The sequence below is a fragment of the Canis aureus genome, chromosome 35 (assembly GCF_053574225.1).
Source record: "Canis aureus isolate CA01 chromosome 35, VMU_Caureus_v.1.0, whole genome shotgun sequence".
Classification (NCBI taxonomy): Eukaryota; Metazoa; Chordata; class Mammalia; order Carnivora; family Canidae; genus Canis; species Canis aureus.
In genome coordinates this window covers 26,123,016-26,133,705 of record NC_135645.1, presented here as the reverse complement: position 1 = coordinate 26,133,705, position 10,690 = coordinate 26,123,016, and the positions used below count along the sequence as shown (strand labels likewise).

The window sequence follows — 10,690 nt, the reverse complement described above, 5'->3', positions numbered from 1 at the left end:
TCTTTTTCTCAATATTTTTGAATTTCTCTTTTCGAATTTCATATTACTTAATATTTTAGTATAGTGGTAGTCTATCTAATTTCTATATCAAAATATATTGAGAACATGCTACAAATGATCTTATTATATGCACATTACCAAAATATGTAGGATATTAAGAGATGTTTGGAAATAGATTCAAGCAAGTACATAAATTTCTGTATCACAAGACTAAGCTATAGTATAAATGATAAGACACATAGTACAATTTTTTTCTCAGTCTGATTAATAATTAATAATAGTGTAAATGGGGAGGAAACAATTTTTAGGCTAATAATACAAAATATTAAAAATTTTAATACAATTTTTTAGACTCTTTAAATTTCTGTTTTCATAATTTATAATACATACTATTTTAGTATACTGGTAACCTAATTTGTAGGTAAGAATGTATATTTAGAACATATTACAATGATATTACTATATGACTATATACCAAAATGGTTTGAAATATGTCCTCTACTGAAGCCACCAGCAGATAAAAGACAGTTGAAAGCACAAGAGTAGATGAGATAATATGGGGAAGACTCTAGAATAAAAGAAGAAGGAGGTTTAGGATACAATCAAAAAGAAGCATCATTAAGGGCAAAAAGAGAAACATGATACCACAGGAAGGAATGAGATGGAGCAATTAAGATTATAGAAGCAGGGAGGGTAATCCTAAGAAGCCCGAGAAGACTATGATAGCACCAAACACTACGTGTGGTTAGGAAAATAATTATTCCTTTGGGTTGGCATTAGAGGGGCTTGTGGCCCAGGCGTGGTGGTGAAGGGAGGGGGGTTAGTGAAATGGCAGAGCAGAGAAAGTAAATGGGAAAGAATCCAATAGAGCAATGTCCCACCTATTTTCCTATTCTCTTCATATTACCTGTTGCGTCTCCTTATATCATGCATGAGTAAACTTTAGTCACTCGAGTTTACTGTCCTTTCTTTTAAATTAGGTGTTGCTCTTTTAGAGTCTAGGCTTTTATACTTGGTTCCCTCAGACGAAGCTTTCCCCCATGATCCTCACCACTTGTTACCTGCATATTCTGGAGAGTTATCTGAAATTAAAAAGATTTCCTTTCTAAAATCTTTCCTTCTTTCTTCAGGTCACCATTTACTTCTTCACTATATTTTTGTATAACATTTATACTTTTAATGTTACAGTCTAAACTGCAATCTAGTCATCAATGTAAGTGCTGTTTTCTCCCCACTAGATTATGAGCTTCTTCTCAGGAGCCATATCTAAAACTAAGAATTTATCCCACCATTTTCACATCCTGTGCACACACTCCCCATCGTCTTTTCCATGCATATTGCAAGCACTTGATAAAAGTTAAACACAATGGGAATATTAGCAATCAATGCAGCATGTGTTGAAGAACTAGCTCCAGTTGTTGTCAAGTGCTCAAAAGATATATGACACGATTTGTGACAAAAACATTTAGTCAAGACTTTTACACTCAAGATACATATGATGCACACTTGATACAGCGGTGAATGCAATCATTATAAAAAGCAGGTAAGAATCATGTAAATCAGGATGATGAACACTCAGTTCTATATAAAGGACCTAGAAAAGTCCTCATGGAGAGATCTGACTTGAACTCAAGGATGAGTTGTAGTGAGATGGAAGTAAAGGGAGAAGGAGTTTCAGATGAGGGAAATTGTATAAGCAAATTACATGACGAAACTGCACAGAAGGACAGTAAGGGATGCACGTAGCCAGTGCCCTGGGATGAGAGGAAGAAAGCAAGGTGATAGATGAGACACAGGCTGGCTGTGAAGCTTTGGAATTCAAAAATAAGAAAAATGCATTTGCTTTGAAACCTAATGAGACATCATTTTAATGCCTGAACAGTGGAGTGTGATTTTCTTATGCATGGAACACATATTTGCTTAGCTCTGTAGAGTTTGACTGTTTAGGGTGTTAGAAATGAAGGAATGAACATATCAGGCAAAACCCCTCTTATGTCTAAGGCTAATGGTGGTGTTTAGAAACAAGTGACTGGAGAGAAGACTCAAATTAATAAAATCATTAATGAGAAATGAGAGATCACTACCAACACCAAGGAAATACAAACGATTTTAAAAACATATTATGAACAGCTATACGCCAATAAATTAGGCAATCTAGAAGAAATGGACGCATTCCTGGAAAGACAGAAACTATCAAAACTGGATCAGGAAGAAATAGAAAACCTGAACAGGCCAATAACCAGGGAGGAAATTGAAGCAGTCATCCAAAACCTCCCAAGACACAAAAGTCCAGGGCCAGATGGCTTCCCAGGGGAATTCTATCAAACGTTTAAAGAAGAAATCATACCCATTCTACTAAAGCTGTTTGGAAAGATAGAAAGAGATGGAGTACTTCCAAATTCATTCTATGAGGCCAGCATCACCTTAATTCCAAAACTAGACAAAGACCCCACCAAAAAGGAGAATTACAGACCAATATCCCTGATGAACATGTATGCAAAAATTCTCAACCAGATACTAGCCAATAGGATCCAATAGTACATTAAAAAAATTATTCACCATGACCAAGTAGGATTTATCCCCGGGACACAAGGCTGGTTCAACACTCGTAAAACAATCAATGTGATTCATCATATCAGCAAGAGAAAAACCAAGAACCATATGATCCTCTCATTAGATGCAGAGAAAGCATTTGACAAAATACAGCATCCATTCCCGATCAAAACTCTTCAGAGTGTAGGGATAGAGGGAACATTCCTCAGCATCTTAAAAGCCATCTACAAAAAGCCCACAGCAAATATCATTCTCAATGGGGAAGCACTGGGAGCCTTTCCCCTAAGACCAGGAACAAGACAGGGATGTCCACTCTCACCACTGCTATTCAACATAGTACTGGAAGTCCTAGCCTCAGCAATCAGACAACAAAAAGAAATAAAGGCATTCAAATTGGCAAAGAAGAAGTCAGACTCTCCCTCTTCGCAGATGACATGATAGTGTACATAGAAAACCCAAAAGAATCCACTCCAAGATTGCTAGAACTCACACAGCAATTCGGCAGCGTGGCAGGATACAAAATCAATGCCCAGTAATCAGTGGCATTTCTATACACTAACAATGAGACTGAAGAAAGAGAAATTAAGGAGTCAATCCCATTTACAACTGCACCCAAAAGCATAAGATACCTAGGAATAAACCTAACTAAAGAGGTAAAAGATCTATACCCTAAAAACTACAGAACACTTCTGAAAGAAATTGAGGAAGGCACAGAGATGGAAAGACATTCCATGCTCATGGATTGGAAGAATTAATATTGTGAAAACGTCTTTGTTACCCAGGGCAATTTACACGTTTAATGCAATCCCTATCAAAATACCATGGACTTTCTTCAGAGAGTTGGAAAAAATCATCTTAAGATTTGTGTGAAATCAGAAAAGACCCCAAATAGCCAGGGGAATATTAAAAAAGAAAAGCATAGCTGGGGGCATCACAATGCCAGATTTCAGGTTGTACTACAAAGCCGTGGTCATCCAGACAGTGTGGTCCTGGCACAAAAACAGACACATAGATCGATGGAACAGAACAGAGAACCCAGAAATGGGCCCTCAACTAATATTGGACAAAGCAGGAAAGACTATCCACTGGGAAAAAGACAGTCTCTTCAATAAGTGGTGCTGGGAAAATTGGACTTCCACATGCAGAAGAATGAAACTAGACCACTCTCTTGCACCAGACACAAAGATAAACTCAAAATGGATGAAAGATCTAAATGTGAGACAAGATTCCATCAAAATACTAGAAGAGAACACAGGCAACACCCTTTTTGAACTTGGCCACAGTAACTTCTTGCAAGATACATCCACGAGGCAAAAGAAACAAAAGCAAAAATGAACTATTGGGATTTCATCAAGATAAGAAGCTCTTGCACTGCAAAGGATACACTCCACAAAACTAAAAGACAACCTACAGAATGGGAGAAGATATTTGCAAATGACGTATCAGATAAAGGGCTAGTTTCCAAGATCTATAAAGAACTTATTAAACTCAACACCAAAGAAACAAACAATCCAATCATGAAATGGGCAAAAGACTTGAAGAGAAATCTCACAGAGGAAGACATAGACATGGCCAACATGCATATGAGAAAATGCTCTGCATCACTTGCCATCAGGGAAATACAAATCAAAACCACAATGAGATACCACCTCACACCAGTGAGAATGGGGAAAATTAACAAGGCAGGAAACAACAAATGTTGGAGAGGATGCGGAGAAAGGGGAACCCTCTTACACTGTTGGTGGGAATGTGAACTGGTGCAGCCACTCTGGAAAACTGTGTGGAGGTTCCTCAAAGAGTTAAAAATAGACCTGCCCTACGACCCAGCAATTGCACTGCTGGGGATTTACCCCAAAGATACAGATGCAATGAAACGCCGGGACACCTGCACCCCGATGTTTCTAGCAGCAATGGCCACAATAGCCAAACTGTGGAAGGAGCCTCGGTGTCCATCGAAAGATGAGTGGATAAAGAAGATGTGGTTTATGTATACAATGGAATATTCCTCAGCCATTAGAAACGACAAATACCTACCATTTGCTTCAACGTGGATGGAACTGGAGGGTATTATGCTGAGTGAAGTAAGTCAATCGGAGAAGGACAAACAGTGTATGTTCTCATTCATTTGGGGAGTATAAATAATAGTGAAAGGGAATATAAGGGAAGGGAGAAGAAATGTGTGGGAAATATCAGAAAGGGAGACAGAACATAAAGACTGCTAACTCTGGGAAACGAACTAGGGGTGGTGGAAGGGGAGGAAGGCTGGGGGTGGGGGTGAGTGGGTGACGGGCACTGAGGGGGACACTTGACGGGATGAGTACTGGGTGTTATTCTGTATGTTGGTAAATTGAACACCAATAAAAAATTAATTTATTAAAAAAAATTTGAAGCAAAAAAAAAGAAACTAGTGACTGAATATAGACATACTACATACATAGTGTTTTACTAAATAAAACTTTATTACTTTGTATATTTCTATGATTAGTGGACTGAAGGGGAAAACAAGATGAGAAAGATAAAGGAATTGGGGTGAACTGAGAAGAACAGAGAACCACTCGGTCAATCATATTCATCATGGGGTTAAGCTGTAATAGCAAAGTTTCCATGAGGGTTTTGCAACACTTGGGAACAAATTCAATTCAGAGTGATGAGCCTAGCTAACCCTACCATACCTTAGAGTCTCCTCTCCAAACGTTAATCACCTTCCATGGACCATTTTAATCTCCCCTGTACTCTGTCCAAATCAACCTGAGACTCTTCTGCTTATTTTACAATTTAAGCACTGAGAATGATCAGAATTGTAAAAAGGATGTCATTTACAAGAGATTCAGCAAAATGATCATCAAATGACCTCACTGATGTCAGTGAAGGTCATTTACTTTGCTCTCATTGTCTCACAGGTCAGCTTTAATTTATGTCATACACCTAATATGTTTTGCCAACTGCATCTCCCCATAGAAATACACTGATGTCATTGTAGGGAAGTCCCATAAGCATTTGATGGAAAAGTTTAACTTTTCATTGTAAGGAACATAATTATTGACATGGACCTATTAGCAGTTCCCCTTTTTTTTCTTTCTTTTTAATCCCAAATGTTTCTGAGATCAAAATTTATATTCTGAAGCTCTATGAGACATAACCCCATAAACAAAAGCAAAGTGATGGTATAAAATGCGTCTCAGAGCAATCAGGTAAAAGTAGTATTTAATTTATTTTTATTTTGAATAAAAAAAGTATTCGAATTTATTTTTTCTTTTAATATTAGCATCCATAATTATTTATTTATCTGAATTTTTAGCATTTTTCTATTGCTTTCAGATTTCAACTTCGCAACTATCTTGCTCTCTTCACACCTGAAGACTATGGCAAATGAGATTTAAACTCAATTCATACTGAGTGTTTCTTGATAATAAGGTAAATTTTCAAAATATACAGGTAAGAACACAGCTTAGCTCTGTGAAATAATTTAGGCAGGTACATTGAAATTTAATTCTAACATTGCTTATGTTTCAAATGGCTTTTGTTTAATGTTCTAATACCAGAAAATGTTCAGCCTGTGCTTTTATTTTGATATTTTGATTAGGGAAATATAAGCCAATTTGTCCATAGAATTTCCATAATTAGACACAGTGGCCAATATATCCCAATGGATCCCTAAGTAATGATAAAAGACAGCCTTGGTCCGAAAACAAAATTTGTTCTCAAAAATCCTATTAAATTTTAAGGTTTTTCTTTATCTAAGTGTTACAAAACTAAAAGATACAGGCAAACGTAATGTTATCAACTTTTAAACTACTGTGGCATACTTCAGAAAATTGTAATTGTAAGTTTCTTAGAAAACAGGTAAATAGTAGTGAGGTTAATTCAGATAAGAGAATGATTCATAAAATTTTTTCAGTGATGAATATTGTCAAATTGCCTTTGTAGGCTATTCTTCAAAATAGCAGACTCCATTTGCAGATCCCAGTGGGTCACTGAGGATCAGCAGTAGTACACTGACAAGTTCACACATCTCAGGCCTTTGGAATGAAGCTAGGACTGGAATCCTACTGCTCCTTTTCTATAGTATGAAACAACTCGTATAAGAAGTAGAAGCCATAGCTATGCTCAAAGGTCTACAATTCTAGTAAGGAAACTGTGCATCATATATGAAAAAAATAGCCTTGTAGATTATACAGAAGCAACCTTAGAGGGTGGTGGGTATACGGGATACACTGGAGGTTGCAGGAAGTGAAAATCAGTGTGGTCTGGAGCATTTAATTAAAACTTTATTAAGTAGCATTATATGTAAACTGTGCATTGCATAAAGAAAGAAAGGACTTAGAAATCTGGGCAAAAATGGACAGGAATTATGGCATAAGAAAGTTAGTTCTTATGGAAATGGATGTAATACGAGAAAAAGGAATGAGAGAGATGATAATATAAAGATATTTACTTCCTTGGATATCCAAAGTAATTTTCTTTAAAGATAAAAGTACTCTTCTCTCTTTTTTTTAAGATTTATTTATTTATTTATTCATGAGACACACACACACATACAGAGAGGCACAGACACAGGCAGAGAGAGAAACAGGCTCCATGCAGAGAACCGGAAGTGGGACTCCATCCTGGGTCTCCAGGATCACACCCTGGGTTTAAGATAGCGCTAAATCGCTGAGCCACCTGGGATCCCCAAAAGTCATCTTCTTAATTCTTAGTGATTTTCATACAATTCCTAAGATATAAAGTTAAATTATCTGTCATATTCTATTTTCAAGCATTCACTCTAATGGGAGAGCATATGAAATCTTTTTTACTCAGCTAAAAAAATGCGTGTATATGAAAATTGATTTTAAATTCCTTTTAAGGATCTTTGTTGCAAAAAAACCGATGTTGATATTATTTTTTAAATAATTTGTTTATTTAATTTATTGATCAACAATGAAACAAATATGGATACCCTAGATCTGTACACTCTTCATGCAGGAATTCATAATGACAAAACTTGTCCACTGTAAGCATTCTTCTTGGAAATCAAAAAAATTCATGGGAATGCTGATTTCCAGAGTTGAGGTTATGATGCTGACATTTTATTTTATTTTTTTTGAAGCTGACATTTTAGAGGAATGAGTATCCCCTAGATATTTGTGTGCCTGTGTCCAGAGAGAGTAAGAGAGGTTTGAAGAACTCCTCTCTTTGCTGTAGAAAGAAAATTTGGAAGGAAAACTATACATACCCTGAATTAGACTCTTGTATCTCCAGGATTCCTATCTCCACAGAGAACATGGATATGACTGAGGATAATTACTCCTTGACAACTGGATTTATTCTCATAGGATTTACAGATCACCCAAAGTTGAAGACCGTTCTGTTTGTGGTGTTTCTCACTATCTATCTGGTGACCATGGTGGGGAATCTGGGCCTGGTGGCATTGATCCTTATGGAGCGTCGCCTTCACACACCCATGTACATCTTTCTGGGCAACCTGGCTCTAATGGATTCCTGTTGTGCCTGTGCCATTACCCCCAAGATGTTAGAGAATTTCTTTTCGAAGGACAGAATGATTTCCCTCTATGAATGCATGGCACAATTTTATTTTCTGTGCCTCGCTGAAACTGCAGACTGCTTTCTCCTGGCAGCAATGGCCTATGACCGCTATGTGGCCATCTGCAGCCCACTGCAGTACCACACCCTGATGTCGAAGAAGCTCTGCCTTCAGATGACCGCAGGGGCCTACATAGCAGGAAACCTGCATTCCATGATTCATATAGTGTTTCTCTTTCGGTTAACTTTCTGTAGGTCTCATCAGATTAATCACTTTTTTTGTGATGTTCTTCCATTATTCAAACTCTCCTGTGTTGACCCTTATATCAATGAATTGTTGATATTTATCTTTTCTGGTTCAGTTCAAGTCTTCTCTATTATCATAGTCATAATCTCTTATCTCTGCATTCTTTTCATGATTTTCAAAATGAAATCCAAAGAGGGAAGAGGCAAAGCCTTATCTACTTGTGCATCTCACTTTCTCTCTATCTCAATGTTCTATGGTTCTCTTCTCTTTGTGTACGTTCGACCAAATTCAGTTAAAGAGGAGGATAAAGATATACCTGTTGCTATTTTTTATACTCTAGTAATCCCTTTATTAAACCCTTTTATTTATAGTCTAAGAAATAAGGAAGTAATAAATGCCATGAAAAGAAATATAAAGAAAATTTTATAACATTTAAAAGAAATATCATCTCCTGTGGAAATCTAACTTAAATTTGAAAAAACTGTTTTCTAAATGGGGTAATATTGAGAAAGCAGAAAATGACCACATTGTACATGAAAGTATTCAATTACTAAAACATGATAGTATAGGAGTCAAATAAAGATGTTCAGATAGGAAACATTCTGTTACAATTTATTTCAAAATCTAAACTTCTAGCTCCCAGCAAGAATGTACTAAATCATTATTTTTGAGGTCACATACTGTGTCACACTGAAAACAACTTATCTATTAAGTAATTGTTTCAAATTGTAGTGAGGTACTATTCTCAACAAATACAACAAATACTAGGACTAGAAGACATTATATATAAAGATCACTTCTATTTAATATTGCTGACAAGTTTCCCAAAACCAAAGTATAATCATACCAACTCTGGCACTTTTGAAATTCTCAGGAATTAATCACTTCCTATACCACATCTGTGAGAAGTAGAGTGAATATACTTGATTAATTATCTTTGAATTGATTCAAGGGAATATACCTGATTGTTAATTCACACAGAATGTCTATGCTCAAATCAAGAATACTTTCATACTTAAAAGTAGAAATTTTATTACATATATTTTACAAAAAATATTGAAAACAAGAAAAGAATACTAATAAAAATATATAATAAAAAAGACTATTTTCATCTTGACTGTTAGTCAATTTTATTCTCAATTTCTCTGAAAAAGTGCATCTCTCTACTGGTGATTTATCCATCTATAGTTGAAATAGATGGTATTTATTCTGAAATCCATTCGGGCTTTGAAATTTTCATATATTCTGACTAGGCATCCTTCATAAATGGAGGGTAATCCTGAATACATTAAACTAAATGAAGGGTTTTTTTTCTCTGATATTACTTGTTTCTTATAGGAAATCCACCAATGTGCATGCAAACTACTGCTATACTCTCAGCATTAACAAAACACTCTAGCATGCTGTAAGGCATAAGTGAGCCACAAAATAGGGGAAATTCTAAATAACTAAGCAAAACTATGTATTGATCACTTATATATGCAAATGGGAAAGAAAAAATTAATTACTGAGAACATGTATGTTATCTGGTAGGCACAGAGCTGACCCTTCACAACGATTACCTACCAATTGGTTAGACATGATTTTTCATGCTTTTTCTCAGTGAAAATCCTACTTTGAAACACTGAGTAGATTCCTCGAGTTCATCCAGGTGACTCAGTTAGAGTTAGAATTTGTATTAGTGCTGCTTGAGAGTTCAGAAAATAGAGATCCTTGTAGCCTGGGGTACTTAGTCCTTATGCAGCATCAGATTAAGATGTGCCTTAAAAATGATTTTTAAAAAATTATGTTAGTAGGAAAAAGAGAATGATTATGACCACAGTCAAAGTTTATGGAAATAAATATGGCACTGGGAACAGGGGTGAAGCAGGCGAACCATGGACAGAGTCAAAATAGGAGCAATGGCCACGATAGCCAAACTGTGGAAGGAGCCTCGGTGTCCAACGAAAGATGAATGGATAAAGAAGATGTGGTTTATGTATACAATGGAATATTACTCAGCTATTAGAAATGACAAATACCCACCATTTGCTTCAACATGGATGGAACTGGAGGGTATTATGCTGAGTGAAGTAAGCCAGTCGGAGAAAGACAAACATTATATGTTCTCATTCATTTGGGGAATATAAATAATAGTGAAAGGGAATATAAGGGAAGGGAGAAGAAATGTGTGGGAAATATCAGAAAGGGAGACAGAATGTAAAGACTGCTAACTCTGGGAAACGAACTAGGGGTGGTAGAAGGGGAGGAGGGTGGGGGGTGGGAGTGAATGGGTGACGGGCACTGGGAGTTATTCTGTATGTTAGTAAATTGAACACCAATAAAAAATAAATTAAAAAAAAAAAAAAGCTGACACCACTATTGTTA

General features: G+C 36.2%; 1 protein-coding gene across 1 annotated transcript; it reads left to right on the top strand.

The window, feature by feature from the left end:
- The first annotated feature begins 7,816 nt into the window (after nucleotides 1-7,816).
- On the top strand, nucleotides 7,817-8,752 carry LOC144305337 (olfactory receptor 5K3-like). Its single transcript, XM_077884113.1, has one exon. The coding sequence runs from the start codon at nucleotides 7,817-7,819 to the stop codon at nucleotides 8,750-8,752; it is 936 nt and encodes a 311-aa protein (XP_077740239.1).
- The last annotated feature ends 1,938 nt before the right edge of the window (nucleotides 8,753-10,690 follow it).

What these genes read in the sequence shown, in the direction of transcription:
- LOC144305337 (XM_077884113.1), top strand. Translation starts at nt 7,817, where the DNA reads ATGGATATGACTGAGGATAATTACTCCTTGACAACTGGATTTATTCTC.